Below are 18,599 nucleotides of genomic sequence, written 5' to 3' on the forward strand. Positions count from 1 at the left end.
AAAAGGCAGATCCTCATAGTTTAATCCTAGATGTAACTATTTACTCTTATGTTGCAACATGCTAATATTCTTTATTGTCTGAGTTATTTTCCCATTAAATAACAATTCTTTGCTAAGACAGAGTATATGGCACTTATTATATCACTGAGTTGCTCTCCCAAAACAGGTAATTTCTCAATTAAAACTCCACAATTACTCTTGAGAAAACATGCCATAAAACAATTCATCTCTGGGAACTGTATTTCTGAAAAATTTCAAAACAGCTGAAGTAGGTCTGGGCAATCTTAATGAGCTGTCTCTCCTGATCCAGAATACTTGCTAATTTTCTTCCACAGCAGCAAAAGATTATAAGTCTGGTTCCAGCAGGAGTAGTTTGTAGCATGGAAATCAGGTGTGGAGACTCCTGGTAATGCTCCTGGTACTGAGTCAGGTAACTCAAAGACTAATCCAGATATTCTCAAAATTGCCACAGAATCTATTTGAGATTCCACATGTGAAGCAGATCCATGCACTCAGGAGCTGAAGGAAGGTGGCCTCCCCTGGAGGGAAGGGCTCATGCTATCAGACTTTATGACTCAATGAATCAGATAAGCTAGTGGTAATTTCCCTTTGGGCCTAGGAAAACTCAAGACACTGCCATTGGGGAGCCTAATCTGAGGCTATTAAACATGAGCCATCCCCAGCTCTCTTGTTCAAATTAAATCAGCATAAATTAAGCATAAATGAATCTGGATTTCTTCCTGAACAATTAGTTATTCCAAAGTCTGTTGAAGCCTCTCAGCATCCTTTTACTGACAGATTCAACAACAATGAGGCAGAAGAATATTTCTAGTTAATTCATCTGTGTCTTGTCCTTTCTGGTACCTCTTTCTCTCTTTATTTCATAACAAGTCCATACACAGGACTTTTTAGCAGTGTGGTATGCTTCACACTGGGTAAAGCAAGAGAACAAAACTGAATTTTACTGCCATTGGCAACACTATGTATGAAACCAGCAGAATTCACTGCCACAGGAGGTCAACGAGTCAAATACTGTGGCGAGATAATTTTATAGCCATCAGTAAATTCTGTAGATGTGCAAGCATAGATAATAGCAGAAGGTTAATTAGATTTCATGCCTCCCGGCATAAAATATACTTTTGCAGGGACCAGTAAGGATTTCTGCCTCCATTTACAGAATCACATTAGTTTCACTGAAGTTTCTACTTCTGAAGTATCAGACATGATTTGAACACCAGGGGAAAGAAAATATAAGTTCCAGGGCTTAATTTGTAATGCACTTCATCCTAGCTGAGTGCATGGTCTCCTTCTTCTTCTGGAGTGGACTTGAGGAGTTGAAGAAGGCACCCAGTGACCAGTGATGGAGCCCACCATTACCTAGCAATGGACAGTAGGTCTTCACTTTCCAAGCACTGTATAGTCACACAGCATTGTGTTACAATTTTGAAATCAACAAATACATTGCATAATTTAAAAGAAGGACATGAATATACCATTAAAACTTGCAAGTGTCTACCAGCTTCTGGAAATCTTATAGTCTTTTTTTCATTCATTCTTTTGAAACAGCTTTTTTTTTTTTTTTTTTTTTTTTTTTTTTTTTTTTTGTGTTGTACCTTTGTGGAGCAGCTTCCACAGCAATCCCAGGCCATTTCAAAGCTGACAGAAACAGCAGTGTCAGTGCAGGTAAGCACTACTGTAGCACTGTCAAAAACTGGTCAAAACTCAGCCTGGTCAGAAGTGCCAAATGCTCTTTGATTTTCTCTGCTGTACTTTCTGCCACTCTCCAGGAAATCATTTACAGAGAAAACCCACTTATTTAGCACATTTGGCTACAGAAAATACCGGCTAATTAACATAGTTAAAATTCTCAAACCCTGAAGCAATCTTTCAAATGAAATAGTATTCAAAACTTGATGAGCTGCTCTGCAGGCTCATACTTTATTTTAACTACCACTGTAGCACATTAATTGCTTGCTCACAAATTCAGAAAAGGAGATGTATAAATACATCATAACTGTTTTGCTGAAACTAGAGGTCAACACAGATGTACACAGGCAAAATGAGCTACTGTAATGACGTTTTTACTGGATGCTGGTTTATTTCTTCACTGAAAACAAATGTCAGTGTGCTCAGAATACAAATGGACACACAGAAGAACTTTGACAGAGATGACTGTGACTGTTTTCCTACTCTCTTCTCCAAAGGGTAGGAATAAGTAATGAAAACCACTATTAAAATGGCAGTCTTTCTGTCTTTCTATATGTGAGTAGACACTAAAAAAAACAAAACCAAAAACCAAAGAATTAAAGAAATCAGACCCTTGAAGCAAAGACTCAGACAATCTTAGCCCATTGTAAATAAGAGAGTAGCTACTTCATGACTTACCTATCCAAACTCCCAACTCTGGCAACTAGATATAGGAGACTTCCAATAGCAAGGCTGCCTAGCACAAAGAGCTTCTGTCTCAGCAACGCCTGCTGTTTGAATAGCATGGCCCTCCATCAATCTTCAGGACTTCTTCAGTCTGCAGAAACAAGAACACATAAAACACTCACCAGAAAGCAATATGCAGGGTAATGTTTAATCAGGTGTTGCAGCTGATTAAGCCACACTTGCAAAATTTTTGCAAAACTGCAAAATAAGTAGTTAAAGTTCTTTTGTTTGCTACTGTTTTTCTGTCCCACATGGCAATGTATCTGGGGTAGGATAGTAATTTTGGAAGTGACAGTTCAGCTGCACCCACCATTGCCAAGGCTGCTGGATAGCCAAAATGTAGGTCTTGTAGAAGCTCATATTGTAATAGGACACCTTGTTAGGTAAATATGTTTAGATTTTAAGCCTTTCGGAATCAGACAGAGCTAGATTTCAACAGAGGTTTAAGTGCTCTGATGTCAAGTAAGGCAGCAATAACCAGGAGCTAGACTTGCAGGTCCTGTGTACAGTTTATGGAGGCACGTTTACTGTGTCTCTATGATTATTAGAGTGCATGCTGGAGAGAAATCTAAAAAAGATGTCCTGATCCATGCCTGCAAGTATTTATGACAGACCTGAGAAGCAGGTATCTGGGGTGGGCACAATAATGATTTTTTAGCATCAGTGTATTCTATAAGCTGTGTCTGTGCTGGGCATCAGCTTAGTCTGTTCTCTGGAGAACCACTTAAGCTCCTCACCTGCCTGACACCAGCCTTGATTGTCACCTCAAGAACTGATGGGACACAAACTGTCATCCTTGAAACAAGCGTGCCTACATCCCCAGTTTTTAGCAATACCAAAGCATATATTTAAATTTCTTTTTCTGATGTTCTCCAGAGACCTTATAAATCCCATAAATGAACATTGCTTCAAATACTATAGTTATGAGGCAGACAGAAGTAAATACATGACCTTATGCCAAGAGAATTTAACCAGGAGGTTCCTAGGGAAGGTGGAAGCGAATGCTGAGTAAAACTGTTTGTCTTTAGTTTGACCCTTCCTCAGACATTACATTTGTGTCTGGACTACAGATCACTTTAGGAGACTCAGAGCTGGATTTCTAATACATTCTTACATGAACTGAGAAGCAAGATCAGTCCCTGCTTTCAGAGCACAATCAAAGATTACATGGTTCTCCATTCTGTACCAGTTTTGAACTTTCTTGTAGATATAAGGAGAAATAAGTTCCTGTCCTTTCACCGGCTCAGGATAAGTAAAGCCATACCGTCTACACTAAAAGAATGCTTTCATCACCAAACGGATCCTCTTGATACAAAAATCATAAATATAAAGTGTAATTGCCTGAACTACTGATCCAGAGTCTCACTCCCTCTATCAAGGAATGTTTACTCGATTATGGAGTAGTTTGAACAACTTTTTTTCCTAAATTTTGGCTGCACTTATTTTGAACAATTTTTGATGTCAAGTTTCTTATGTTTAACTACAGCAAAGCTTCTTTTGCAGCACATTTTATTCTTTTTCAGCCTTAGGATTTACATCAAGCAAGACTGGGATAGATTATTTATAAGCATGTATCTATATACAGAGGCAGAATTGTTGGGAGAGTGAAAGGTTTGACTGGCCACTGCTAACAGAGACTACAAATATTTCTTTGTCCTGCCCACGCTGTTAAACTTTTGGCCCAGAAAGCTCTCTTAAGAATCTGGGATGCAGTCAGGGAGATAATACAAGCTGGAAACCATTCCCAGCAGGCAGCACTCATGTAACCTGCCTGCCCCAGTGCTGACTGGGTTTAAAGGCGCAGATGCAGGTCACTCCATACTGGTTTTCTTCAAGCATTGTTGAATAGCCATTCTGAAGCACATTTATTTTACTGCTGTAGAGAAAGCCTTTCTAATTTCAGCCCACCATCTCTTGATAAAAGAGCCATGCAGTGCTGAAGGTCTGAGTCTGACTTGGTCTCTAAAACACTTCCGGTACGATAATAATAGTAGTAACTCCTTATACAGCCAGGTCATAGCTTAGGATAACCTATCATGTAGGATAACTTTTCACACAATATATATTGCTTTTTACACAGATAAGGGCAACTCTATAATAAGAATTCTTAGATAAGATCTTTATTGCAACAAGAATAATATAAAGCACAGAGTAAAAGGAGTTTGCAATGTAAATACAGAGACAGAAGAAGTATAACTATCCTTTAAAAAATAAATGAGGAGAGGAAGTACAGAGAGATTAAGTGATTTGCTCAAGGTCACAGAGAAAACCTGTAGCACCAGTGAGATTCAGTCTGAAATAATTCCTTTCTAGAGCTTTAATTACATGATAAACTTTTGCCTTTTTGCAATATACTTTTCTTTTTCCATAAAAATCATGAATAAATGAGGAATTCTCTACATTGAGCAAGGCAGAAAAGATGTAGCCAAAGGTGAAATATTAAGAAAAATGCACAGGTATTATATCTCTGTGTTGATATGTTACTGTCAACTACTCTTTTAACTATTTGATTAAAAAGGATGAAAGAGAAGGACATGATGATGGTGATGATAATGATGATGATTAAAAGAGATGAAAGGGAAGGACGTGAAGATGATGACGATAAATTTTCATAGGTTCCAAGTTTTAAATCTTTCAGTTTTTCTCCCTCTAAATGAAAGTTTCACTTCAATGCTACAACAATTGGTTCTGAACTTCATCTCTCAGAAAACATATACATATGCAGCCCTCTACACTTGAAACTAAAGTGCTTTCCATGTGTTCTCCTTTACACAGGCTCTTGGACCCACTTCATATCTGCCTGCAAGCCCTAGTGAGGCTGTGGAGGTCATCAGGCCAAAACAAAATCAAATTAATGACAAGCTGTTTCCTGAAATACATTCCACAAGGCCTCCTGACCTCAGTATTAATGTTTGAAATGAGACTCAGCACAAAAACACCAACCAACCAAACCACAAAACAAACACAAACCAAGCAAATCAACCAATCAAAAAAAAGCCCAAACCCAAACCAGTTCCAGTTTTATGTGTGGGTGTACCTAAGTACAGAAAACTTTCCACAGAATGTCAAGTATTAAGTATACACTAGAAATGTAAGGATGACATTATTTATTTGTTTGTTTCATTTTTTTCTCACTTTTAGGATCTAATTTAAAGGCCATGAAGGAGTTTTATTCCAGAGAGGTGGTCTCAATAAAACTTTCCCTGGATTCTAATATTTTCCTGGAAAAAAATGTGAAGAAATAATATCTTGACTCCAGAAAAGGCTACATCTTGCAATGGATGTATTGAGATAGCTCTATGTGCCAGAGGAGAGGACTGAAAAAACATTTCTATTTAAGACACAGGGTTAGTGCAAACAGAATGTGATTAAGGTGAAGGTCCCTAAGGCAAAAATGTTGCTGGAGACTAACATGGCAAAACTTAAATGAAATGGAAAGAAGAAATGAAAAGGAAGTAATTAAAATTCTGGGACACAAGGTGCACAAAGTTTTCTGTAAGGAACATATACTTTTAAACTTAACAAGAAGCTGGAAGACAAGATAAAATGAAATCCAAAGTGACAAGATTTTTAGCAGTTATTTGAGGAAAATAAGGATGTTTTAATTTTTTTTTTCTGTCTTTTAGGGACAAGAGCTGAACTGGCACAAAACCTGCCGACCAGTAGGAGGAGGGTTGGGATAAAGCCGCAGGCAGAACTTTCCCAATAGCTGAATGCTGAATGTGGAACCTCCCACCAAAAGAGATGACAGCACACTGCTGCAGAGCTCCAGCAGGCTTACATCAGGAATATCTGTCTTGGACAATTTAGTTAAATATGCATACAGGAGAGCTTGTTCCTGGCTATCCAAGAGAGTCACAATGCACAAAGAGCAATACAAATAATTGAATGTATGATTTCTAGAAATGTGTGCAACATCATGTATGTTTAAAAAAATGTAATTTGTGTAAATTAAATGTAAAATGTGCTTTGTGATTTCAGATGTACATCTGATCTGAATTGTTAGACTGACATGGTACAGTTCAAAAAAGAAGCATGAGAAAGTAACCTTACCAGTGTATTGATGTGAATGCCTCATTTAACCCCTTTCTCTGCATTCCCATCTTTGCTGGTGAGAGGATTAGGGTTATTGAGTGAATTGCCAAGAGAAGACAGTACAACTGTGTAGAATTCTGATGATAACACCAACTGAAAAGTAGATGGATTGTTCCTGACAAGATGAAGGGATTACGGATAAAGGTAGATAGTGGGTATGCCGGACAAATAATGTAAATTGTTTGTGAACTGTTGTAAAGGTTAGTTTTTGGTTCAAGTTAGGTCAAAGTCAAATGAGTAGGAGAAAACAGAAAAAGAAGCATACTAATAATGATGGCATTACTGATAAAAATCTGAATTATGCAGAAGCACAGAAAAGAGAATCTGCTGCTATAATCACTTATTCCAAATAAACAGACAATGAAACAAGAAGATTGTCAGGAACTTGTTTGAAAATGCTCAAAGGGAAATTTTTGATCACATGAAGCAGAGATGAGAAGATGCTATAGATAAATGAATAGCATGTGGTTGATTATGGATGGAAGCATAAGAAACAACAACAATATCCTTTCCTTGGAAAACAGGCTGAAGAGACACAGTCCTGATAGAGTGATGTGATTAATCAAAATGAAGTACAAAACAAAGGAAATATGCACAAAGGAGGCTGGGAAAAGAATAAATAGGAGGTGGTTTTTATTAGTAGAATTTATCATTTGACATGTTTCTTTTTTTATTTTTCACACCAGCAGGGGTCATCTGTTGACCAACAAATATTTGTTGTCATACACTGCAGAAAAATCTTTGAGTTTATGCGGGATTTAAATACAGTGATAGAAAACAAGTCAGGGAACTTATCACTGGGCACATTTGTGTTATGTCTCTGGAATGGTAACTACAGTTTCTTCCATTTTTCACTGTCACTAAAATTCATACATATCAAGCAATTAAGACTTTTTCTGGGCAATGAAATCACATGGTATTTGGGCAAGGAGGGAATCTATCCTCAAAATTGTGTGCATTCTCATCAGTTCATGATCTTAGTCATGGTCTGCCTGGAATATCCAGTCATGCTACTGCTCCTGCTTCTCCTCCAGGTCCTCCACACTCCATTTTTTCTGTCTCACCGCTGAGGAAGGCCTGGGCTAGTGGCAAGGAAAAGATAGAGTGCTGCTGTACTTTTTCCCCAGCAGCCTGTGCTTCAGTGGCTTCCTTAATTGCAACGGTACTATTGCACCACATGAACTGTATTAAAGAAATAGAATGACCATGATAAAGCATAACATGATTTTTCATTAGAGAGAGGATTTTTCATTCCTAATAGCATTGAATGGTCTAAGAAGAGACAAAATTCTTCTCTTTTTTGACACAGTAAAATGAAATGGGTAATGGGAACTGAAAGATTTGAAAATAACATCTTTTTTAGGGAACGGTAAAGTGCTGACCCTGCAGAAAAGGAACTTGGATTTTTTTAAAATTATTTTCCATAATGATTCATATTTCAATATAAAAAAGAAATTTAATTCTTATGAGTAATCATAGTTTTCAATTTTTTTCTCTATAGCATAAGACTGAGATGGGATGAAATAAGATTAATGCATGACACTTGCTCAATTCAGGTTTCAAAGGAAGAAAAGAAAGAAATATAACACGGAACAAGTTCACAGATTCATGTAAGTGGTCCTGTGTACCAGACATGTCATTTTCTCCTCATGCCACATATCGACTGAAAGAGTGGAGAAGAAAATGTCAGCAAAGCTGATGGAAAACAATAAATAATGCAGATAAACTCAAACATAAAGATTTCCTATAGTGTTATACCACAGCTGTGACAATAACCTAAAAATACTCTGGTTTTTTGCCTGCTATTGTAGAGTTTTGAGATTTAGGACTACTTTTAACCTGCCCTTGAAGCCAGTTCTTTGTAAAGAAGTCATAAAAGTCTTTCTCCAGAAAAGCTGCTAGACTCTGAGACCACCCACAAAATCAGCATCTGTATGTGGATGCCAGGTAAGAAAACATATGCTCATTTTTCAGAAGTTAGCACTCAATCAGTGCTGAAAGAGTATTTGTGACTCATAATCTCCCATTGGAACTGGCTTGGGTGTATAGCCAGATACCTGTGTTCTCTCGAGTCTATAGAGCGGTAATGACCATTTATTTAGTCCACTGCCCACAGGACATTTCACTCCAGACACACTATATCTCTAGGAAGCTGCTGTGTCAAGTGACAACAGTACAGAAGGCCACAACCAGCTCTTTATCACATTCCGTTCTCAGCCTGACCCTTTTTTAATTTTTTTTGCTTCTCACTGAAAGACACAGAGCAATATGGTGTTGGGGAGAGAGAAACAACTCAAAAGCTTGCTATTGACTTTGTAGTGCCCTGTGCCAAACAGATCTGCTGCCAGATTGTCAGAGTCGTTAGGAATCTCGGGTGCTGTGGTGCCCTTGAGGTCTCAGACACATCTGCTTAGGAAAAGTGCCTTATTGCATCTGAGCTGGCAAGGCAGGCGGCCACGTTCTGCGGAATGATGACTGGGTTGCCATGATCCAGGCTTAGCTACAGCACTCCAGGAACATTTCCAAGCATATAGACCTTAATAGGACTACATTAGTCCAAAATACAGATGCCTATCTCCTTGCCAGCATCCTGAGTATATTACCCTGCACTGCTCTTCATAGAGCATCAGATTAATCTGATAGGGTTGGCCCTTTTCTGTGGATTAATGGTATTTCCCCAGCTACTTCCCTCCTTTTCTTCTGAAATGATCACCTTCTTGAAATTATCACCTTCCTTGTCTGCTCCATTTCTCAAGAATGGTGGAGCTGGTGACACTAAGACAGAAAACCTGTGGAAATGCAACTCTGGTTGTAGAGAGATTAAAATAGATACTAATTTCAGAGTCTTCAAAAGACAATACCAGCCTTGTTTCTTCAAGCTGGCACTACAATAACTGCAACCAAAAATAGTAATAATACAGGAAAAAGAAAGTTGAGGAACAAAATTCAGTGAAATGGAAGAGAGGGAAACAATGACTGCAAAAGTCAAAAGAGAAATCATAAAGGGAGTCCAACAGCAGGATCGTGTTAGGAATAAGCAGTTTGTTTTTCAGCTCTGGGAAAGACTTAGCGAAGAAGATTATGAATCTTCTGAGCAAAAGGTAAGCAGGTAGATATCCAGAGCTTTCTTCTTTTGTCCTTCATTTAGGGCCCAGTCTTTGTCATGAACAGTTTCACTGTGTTGAGCAGGATAAGAAGGCAGAGTGATATTGCTTAATATGATTTAGTGTGAAATAAAATTACCTTTTTTCACATACTAGTAATTTTTAAATGTTCTTCTCCACTACTTAGAATCATGTCCACAGACTATTGCTCCTTTTTTTTCTTGGAAAAACTATCCTTTCTCAAATAATATCATGTCTGAAATAAGACATATGAAAGGCTGTTTGGAGGTTCCTTAATTAATTGAAACTGGCAGATAATTTAAATTAAATTTCTCTTAGATATTAGGCAAAATCTATGTGGCCTTCTGCAGCTGCTTTCAGCTCTGTTTTCTTGTGACTTCCCTTCAGAAAAGTAGAAAAACTGAATTAAATGCAGAATGTTACTAGGAGTCAAAAGCATTAACAAGAAAATGAACAGCAAAAACTTAGAGCTGCAAGTATATTTTGATGGTACTCTGCATTTACAGCAAATCTATCTGACTAGATTTTTGCTCCTGGTTTTTACTCCCCACTGAGAAAAAACACCATTGTATGGGAGCACCCCCCCATCCCTCTGTGCAGCTCTCTCTTGCCCTACATATCTTTATATAGTACACTTATCTCTTTTCTCTTATCCAAACTCACATTCTAAACTATCCCGTTGCTGCTGAATAGACATCACACTGTCTAATATGGAGCACCTACATTTGTTCTGATCAGTAGCATCTCTTTCTTTTACTCAGACCTTGAATCTGAAATGTGATCAGCTCAGACTGCTCTCTGTTATCTTGTATGCAGGCTAAATTTCATAACTTCTTTATCATAAATGCCCCAAAGATTCAGTCTGTTCCACACCTGTGTAAGTCTAACATTTTCCCATGTGTTCCCTTCACCACTTTATCCCAACTACTGCAGTGGTCTTTTCTCTGCCCTTGACCAAAACAATTGTGCTTCATTTATATCCATTCTGAACGATGCTGCAAAGGGCAGTCTTCCAGTCCAGCTCTCTGAATACACCACTTCTGTCTAGGCACAATGTTGCCACCTTCCTATTTTCTCTGTCACACCTTTCTGTATATTTCTGTGTCTGCATATCCCATGGGGATTCTGCTGGGAGAACACGGAGAAACGGAATTTAAGAACTTGGCCCCAGAGACCTTTAAGTTATTTCTCAGAATGCAAAATCTCAGTGCTTCCACTGTAAGTCCTGGCCAAGACACTTCCCTTAGAAGTGCTGCCTATTTTAATGTGGAAATCTAAGTGAAAACATTAATGACAGCTTAGACAAGAACTTGTTAGTGTGCCTCAGTGAGAGAGGCAGACCTATTAACAGCTTCCTCTGAAAATGAAAGAGCTGGGATTTTCTGCTGTGCACGTGTTCTAAAGGCCGACATTACACTGGTGTATTGACCTGAGTGACAGCTCACAGCCCCCATTTGGGTGGAAAAGTAAGGGGAAACAAGGAGACACAGCTGTTACAGTGTTATGGTGTTACAGAGCTGCCCAGTGCTGGAGAGGTCCCCATAAATGAGCTGCCTGGTCACTAAGCATTCCTCTTGTCCTGGCACAGCCCATTCATTCACCCTGCTCCCCCAGGCAGCCTGAGCTGTAGAAATAACTGCTGTCTTGGGTCTGTGTTCACTCACTTACATGTACCCAGACTGGCAAATATGCCTGCTTCATGGTTTTAAATTCTAAAAAAAGGAACATAAAAAGCCAACTGAAACATCTTTGCATGTGTTTTACTGGTAGGTCTCTGAGTCAAGCAAATGCCAGCAGAGAGGTGTGTGTTCCTGATCCTTGCTGGCAGACACACCTGGAAAATTACTGAAGGGCTGCTCCTCTGCTGGCATGAGATGCCTCCTCTCTCTGTCTCTTTCTGAGCAACTTTTTAGAGAATGCTTTTTAGTGTACTATTCATGGTCCTCATACTGATTTCATGCTAATGCAGCTTGATTGGCTTGGTGAACTTAATCTAACGTGGGCTCCATTGAATAGGCTCTAATCCTTTCTCTGTGGGCACTTGTGACTTAGGATCACTTTTCTGGAGATGTACTTTTTAAAATTAATTTAAACTTTTTTCCCTGACCTATCACAATGACAGTAACCTCGTGGACTGGCCATATTTATGGATATAAACATATTTTGCCTGCATGGTAAGATATGCTAGAAATGCTGCCACTAGAAGACGCTGTCGCTTGTTTCCCATACAGTTACTGGTGACTCAGTGAAAGAGACAGAGACATGGATCTAACTAGATGGAAAACTCATGTAGTTTATCCAGGAACTTGAAACAACTGGCCTATGCAGTTAACGTTTGTTATGGTCATTAGTTAAGGTATTCTTGTTCTGGCTTTTGTCCTGAAGCTCATTTACAGAACCTACAACCTGATACCTTTGAGGATCAAGGGCTGGCTGCAGCCCCAACCCCAACTATTTAGTCCAAATATGGAAAACTGTAAAATATGCTGCACAATTCAAAATGTCTTGGTTGGGTGACAATTAAACACAGAATATACCAGAATTTTGTTTAATTGTCTGTGAAACATACAAAACACTTCCCCATGCTCTAGAATACCTTGTATTTAAAGCAACTGCCATATAAGTACACAATAAAGTTAAACTAGTCCTGTTTGTCCATGAAAACATAGGTCCTACAGAGTCCTGCTTACAAATTGTATAGCTATCAGAGTGAGTGACATCTTATGAATGTCTCAACAGATGGAAGAGTTGATCTAATAATGAAGAAAACAATACTCACAAATAATTTATTTGTCATTTGGTGGAAGAAAAGCAGAGTGAATAATTTATTTGGTCAATATTATTCAATCATCAATAGAACTGGTAGAATAATTTATAAATTTACTTATGAATAATTTATTCATCAATTGATGGCAGGAGGAAATTAATGAAGTAAAAAATATTCAGATAACACTCAACAGGCTATCAGAGGCAGGCAGTACAGGCAGGGAGGAACTGGGAGTACGGATCCCTTCTGTCAGACTCAGAGCACGGGGGATCATCAAAGGGCAGCTGCCCCTCAGTCGCTTCTGTAGCTTGCTGATAGTAGTGACCTTCTTTCTCGTTTACCCACCCAGGACAACAGATCTGCAGAGGTGCCCTGAGAGCACTGTGTGGTTTCTTTAGGTCTTTGATGATGGTGGGAAGCTGTGTGGAAATTCCTGCTCTGGTGTTCCACCGGCTTCTGCTGTGGCGGCTCAGGCCAGACGCTGCTTGCTCTGACATATGGCAGCAGAGGCTGGGGGCCCTCTCAGCCTCCCAGTAGCTCAAATCTTGTCATGCAGCTGAGAAATGTGCTGGGCTCTGCTTGTGTACTCAGAATAAGAGACAGAGGGTTTCACTCAGGAAGCCACAGGACACTGTTCTCTGTTTTTAGTCAAAAAATTAAAACTCCAAGGCATTTTATAGAAAAAAAATCTTGGTTGTGTAACTGAACTGTGTTGTGCCAGAAAATACGTTACAAATTGCTGACATACAGAGTTGAAAATAACCCTTTTTCTCACCATGTCTCTTTAGAATACAACTTCACATGGCTGCGACCATCAAAATAATTTCAAGGCAAATCTTATCTGAATGTAATTTTTAGATTTCTTTAACTTAGAAACATCTTTCCAATGTGGCTGTGGGTGGGGGAGGTTTCATTCTATATAATTCATCCAGAAACACCTTACTACCTTCCGATAGCATTCACTAGTTTGCTCTGAGTTTGCTCTGCTGTCATTGAATAAATCCCTTAGAAATCCAGTCTGAACATTAACCAACAGCCACAACAGAATAATTTTAATACAAATCATCTGGAAGTGGCTTTTGTTGTGTTATAATCTCACATTGCAATAGCTTTCATAAAAATATAAATATAAAGTAGACATAAGGAAGTAGAAGGTTTTTTTTTCTGTTTTCAATGTACTAAGTTTAATGGCAGATATATATGCAGTTTGGGATGAGAGCAGATGCCCTTTATGAATAGACTAAGTGGAGGAATCAGCTGGTTTATGTTCTCCTCTCAACTCTCACCAGGATTTTTCCACTCTGTTCCTTTGTTAGCTATAAACTGTAAGCACTGAAAATCAAAAAATGAGGGAAAGTTTATGAATTATACACAGTCACAGAGTTTATTAGTGCTCCGTGCTCATTCTCTTGGGAGACACAGAAGGAAGAGCTTTGAGCAATTTCCAAATTTTCAAATGTGTTCTCCATGTCTTTATCTCATTTAGTTTTTGATATGGTGCATAAATTATTTATTGGGACTACCATTATTTTGTTAGCTTGTGTTGTCCTCTGGCGCCATATCTGCACAATGATATTCATTTTGCATTTGCAATGACTAAACTTAAAAGAAATCAGTTCATTCTTCCTTTATTCAGCTCTCATTCTGCAAAATGACGTGGGAAGGACTGAGATGTGGACAGAATTTCATTTTGACCTTGAATCCAAATTACTGTTTTCATCCTGCCATTTCACAAGAAGTTGTAAATAAAGTTAATTTAAGAAATATTTCTATTTTCCTCTCTGTCTCTCTGTCTCTCTCTCTCTCTTGTGGAAGAAGGAATAGGAGATAAATTCTTCCACATCATAAATTCACCAGGAAGATTTCCCTTTAACAATATATACAGGTAGCTTTACACCTAAAAGAATGTGATAATGGACTGGAGCCAGATCATAGCTTAGTCTGATGGAAAACTTTATCCTCACTGTTCGATACAAAGCAGACTCAATTACACCGGTTCAAAATAATTTTACCTCTGCTGGAAAGAACCACTGCTGTGCACCCCTTTCCTGCCCCTCCTCAGGGCTCTGTGACTGAAGTCCTCTAGCAAAAAAAAGGAGGGTGTTCTAGTGGGAGTGGGCTTGTGGTCATTTCTGTCCAGCTGTGGCTCACCTTATGCAAAGACGACCTGGTGATATCTGGTTAATAGTCCCAGTCTGTGAGGTGGTAACCACACTGAACAGCTGGCTGGGAGACACTGTGATGGAGCTGCCTTTGCTTCAGGGCAGTGGCACATCCCCACCTGAGGCCCCTGTCAGGATGGAGGATGGATGACTGTGCCACAACTCCTTCCCCTGTGCTGACAGCCACTCAGGAGAAAAATTTTTTCCTGACCTCTCTGCAACAGGCTCCATTTTCTGCAAATCCAAGATCACAGCCTAGAATAAGGAAACAACATTACAGCACTACCTAAAATTATTTTGCTAGTGTCAGCTATGGATTAATTCACTGATTTTTTTCAAATTTCTGTCCTATCTGCAGGTTCACTTTAATCCTTCAGTCTTTGAGGATGCTTCTCTCATGATGCTATAAACATTCCTGCTGCTAACTAGCCACCTTATTTTTTTCTAACTATATTTGTGGGGTTTGTGTGCATTAATATACTAATGTCCTGTATTATTTTCTTGAGAATTCTCATTCTTGAGAATGGCAGGCACTTTTACTCTTTTGTGTTTGATTAAACTTAATGCATTTAGTAGTTCTGTGGTACAGATCACAACTGAGAATCCAAGCAGGTGTGATGATGTCCGTGTCCATGTTATTATCAACAGAACCAGACTTCTAGAGAGTGCAGAATGAGATAAAGCACCTCTTACCTCCAAGTTAATGGTCCTAATGCTGTCTATTTAATAGTTGCCTAACAGACTGTGGTTGTAGACATGTCTTTATGTTGTATTAGGTGACATAATGAAGTCACTAAATTCTGTTTTATAAAACACATATATGTAGTAGGTAAAAAAGGCACCATGGAGTTGAAGTTTAATATATGCAGAGAACCTTGTTTTCCACTGTCACACATGCTTCCGTCCTTCCCCTTTGTGTTGGTAGAAGTATTTTTTTTGCCTCTGACAGGTGCTGTTTCAGTGCCCTCCCCAGCTAAACCTACCTGCAGAAAACAGGCCAAAATAGTATCAGCAGCAGCAGGTTTATCAAATTATCCCATATCATTTTCATGGTCCTGCTGTAATTCCTGGAGCAAAGCATTTAGGCAAGTACAGGTGTCCTGCTGATTCCCTGCTATGGGGTGGCTGCTCCCTGCTGCTCTCTCCTTCTACCCAGTTTCCTGTTGATAGGAAGCCTGTCCTGTAGAGCAGGTGTGAGACTCCTGCCCAATCCACCCACATTCCTGGGCTACCAGGGACAAGCCATACAGCTGGTAAGACTCAGTGAGAGGACATTTCCCTGCACCTGCCCACCTTGAGGGCCTGTGCTATCTATATATGAAGGTCGTAGATTTGTGCATGGACCCTTAGGCTAGTACTGCAAAAAAACTGGCACTAAGCATCATTCTGGCTAGTTTACCCCAAAAGGTGCCATTCCACATCAGTTTACACAGTGCCCATCTTCAGGCTGTATTCACACTGCTGTGTGAATAACAGGGAAGACTAAAAAGAAACAGGCACTCCATGTACATTCTCAGTCCTCATCCTAAATGCTCACAGCTCTGTTGGAGAAACCATATACATGAATGTGTTTGTACCTTTTGATGCATCAGGCAAAAAAAAAAAAAAAAAAAAAAAAAAAAAAAAATCTCTTTTATCTCTAGGAATGCTAACAGTTTCTGTCCATCTATGAACATAACAAATACTTGCTTTGAAATTAAGTCTGTGAGCTGAATATTAATGAAATACTAAAAAATGGCTAGCATTTAGTCTGCAGTGTAAATGTGAAACAAAGAAAAATTAAACCATCCCCCCAGTGAGAGACTTCTCTGCACAGGGCCAAGCATCCTACTCCTTCCAAGGTCACTGAAGGGGCCAGCCCTGGCACATGGAGCCTCTGTAAATGTTCTATCTGCTATTGCAGCCTCTGTAAAGATATAAATGTTACACAGCAAGGACAGCTGCTGGCCTTATCCCTTGAACATACAGGAGATAATGCAATTGAGTTTGCTCTTGGCCAAGGAAGGTCTGGCTCAATGCTTTAGATAGAAATGTGGATGAGAGGTTTGACACCAATTTAACACCTAGAATTCTAGAGTAGGCTCTAGCCTCTATCTTGCTGCATTCCTACAGATTTCCCTGCAGTGCCCCAGCGTCCAAGCCTTGATGGCTGCAATGCTGTGAGAATGCTGCAGCCTCTCCTGCTTATAAATGTCTCTCAGGTTGCAACTTTGAAAAGACAAACTCATTCCACTGACAACTTCTTCTTTTGTTCAGGATTACCATTTTCTTCCACCAAAGCCTTCCCTTGCCAGTCAACAGGAGTAATGGAGCTGAGACCTCTGCTGTGACTCACAGTGCTTTAAGCTGTACCAAATATCTGCCTTATAGGAAGGCAGATCTGTTTCAAATTCCCATAGAAGAACAATACTATTATTATTGCTAACTAATAGTAGGCAAGGACACAAACCCATTCCAGATCAAATTAAGTTCCAATCAAAAAAGTCAGCTGTGATTTCTAATTGATTGCATTTTAAAATCAATCAGTCGGGTTGTGTATGTTTTTTTCACAAGATTCAACAGCTTACTAGTGCTTGTCTTTTTAGGGGGACTGAAATTCAAGCAGGACTGTGCAGCTTTCTTTTTTTTAAATGGCATTGAGTTTTTAAATAGAAGATCCATTTTAATTAAAATTTTACAGTGAGGTTTGTCAAGATCATGTTCCTCTGGAAGTTTATTATGAAACTATGTGGAAAAAAGATGCTCTATGTGCTTACTCTCTCCCAAAAGGCCAGATGGAGTTAAAATGAACCTCTGCGCCTGCTAGCATATACAGACCCCATGGGCCTCCTAAATTCCTGCTCAGCCAAGGCTGCTTCACACCGAGAAAAGAAAATATCATCACCTCTCTTCATAATGGCAGATTAAGTTTTCCCTGGTTCCCCCTCTTTGAGAATCAGGCTCCAACATAACATTTATGGGTGCTAAAGAGCCAAGAGGGTTGGTGAAGTTTTAAAGCAATAACATCTGCACTCCAGTCAAATGGGGCATGATACAGTTGAGTTTTTTCATTCCCATCCCTTCTGTGTGTTATATTAATAGTTTAATTTAGTGCTTCTGGCTTTCCTCTTGCCCATCTTTCAGAGAATTGTTGAATAGCTGTTATCTGCAATTGGCTATGAACAATCAGAATTAGGAGGAGGGACAGTCTATGGAGCACCTTGATTCAGACTGTGACATTTAAACTCTTGGGAAGTTACAATAGTGTAACTAATGATATTGGAGTTAAATCTTTGATGCTACAGGGGAAAGCTGTTAGAAAAGTCTAAGTCTCCAAATTCCTGGGCTCTGGGTAGATCATGACTGCATTTCAAAAGGAGGTTAGTAAGGAAAGAATGTAATGTGGACTAAGCACTCTGTACTATGAAGGATGAATGAAGGAATCCCAAATGATAACGATCATGGATCAATGGAAGTCAATACAATGTGACATACAAAAGCCATGCAGGTAAACATGTCACTGAGTGAACCTTTGGAAAAACAGGTCAATATTGAGTCAATATTTCATCTATATGGAATAACCATAAAAATGATGGGGTTCAGTATCAGAATACAAAAATTTTGGTTAAAGACACATTATATTAGTAAAGAAACCCCAAACAAACAAGTCTACATTTCATTGAGACTGAAAAATCACATTTATGTCTTGGGCAGAACCAATATCAAACCCTTTGGGACTTGAATGGAAAGAGTGTCTTACACTGGTGTGTACAATAACAGAGAGGTCACATTACCTGGGACCCGGGACAGATGTCCCTGTCTACAATGTACATTATTTTTTCCTATCATTATTTTTCATGTTGCCAAAGCACAGTTAAAGCTGCTGGAGAATCAATGTATATGTCCTTCTTGCTATTTCCTTTTAAATAGGAGGAAGGGCAGAAACTGGCTGTGTTGTGTTATGTTCCAGTGTTCCTAACCAGCTGACCTGTCTCTGCTGTGAGTTGAAGGCCATGCTCCTGAGGGACACTACAGTAC

At 39.1% G+C, this 18,599-nt stretch overlaps 1 protein-coding gene across 3 annotated transcripts in view; it reads right to left on the bottom strand.

The window, feature by feature from the left end:
- HS3ST5 (heparan sulfate-glucosamine 3-sulfotransferase 5) overlaps positions 1-18,599 on the bottom strand; it is a 193,441-nt gene that overhangs the window by 5,052 nt on the left and 169,790 nt on the right. For all 3 annotated transcript variants that reach the window (XM_048298728.1, XM_048298726.1, XM_048298727.1), the window contains exon 3: positions 2,386-2,524. In XM_048298728.1, the coding sequence (XP_048154685.1) occupies positions 2,386-2,492 (107 nt within the window). In that variant the 5' untranslated portion in view covers positions 2,493-2,524. The remainder of the gene's footprint in view (positions 1-2,385; positions 2,525-18,599) is intronic.

The sequence above is a fragment of the Corvus hawaiiensis genome, chromosome 3 (genome assembly GCF_020740725.1).
Source record: "Corvus hawaiiensis isolate bCorHaw1 chromosome 3, bCorHaw1.pri.cur, whole genome shotgun sequence".
In the NCBI taxonomy this organism is placed as follows: Eukaryota; Metazoa; Chordata; class Aves; order Passeriformes; family Corvidae; genus Corvus; species Corvus hawaiiensis.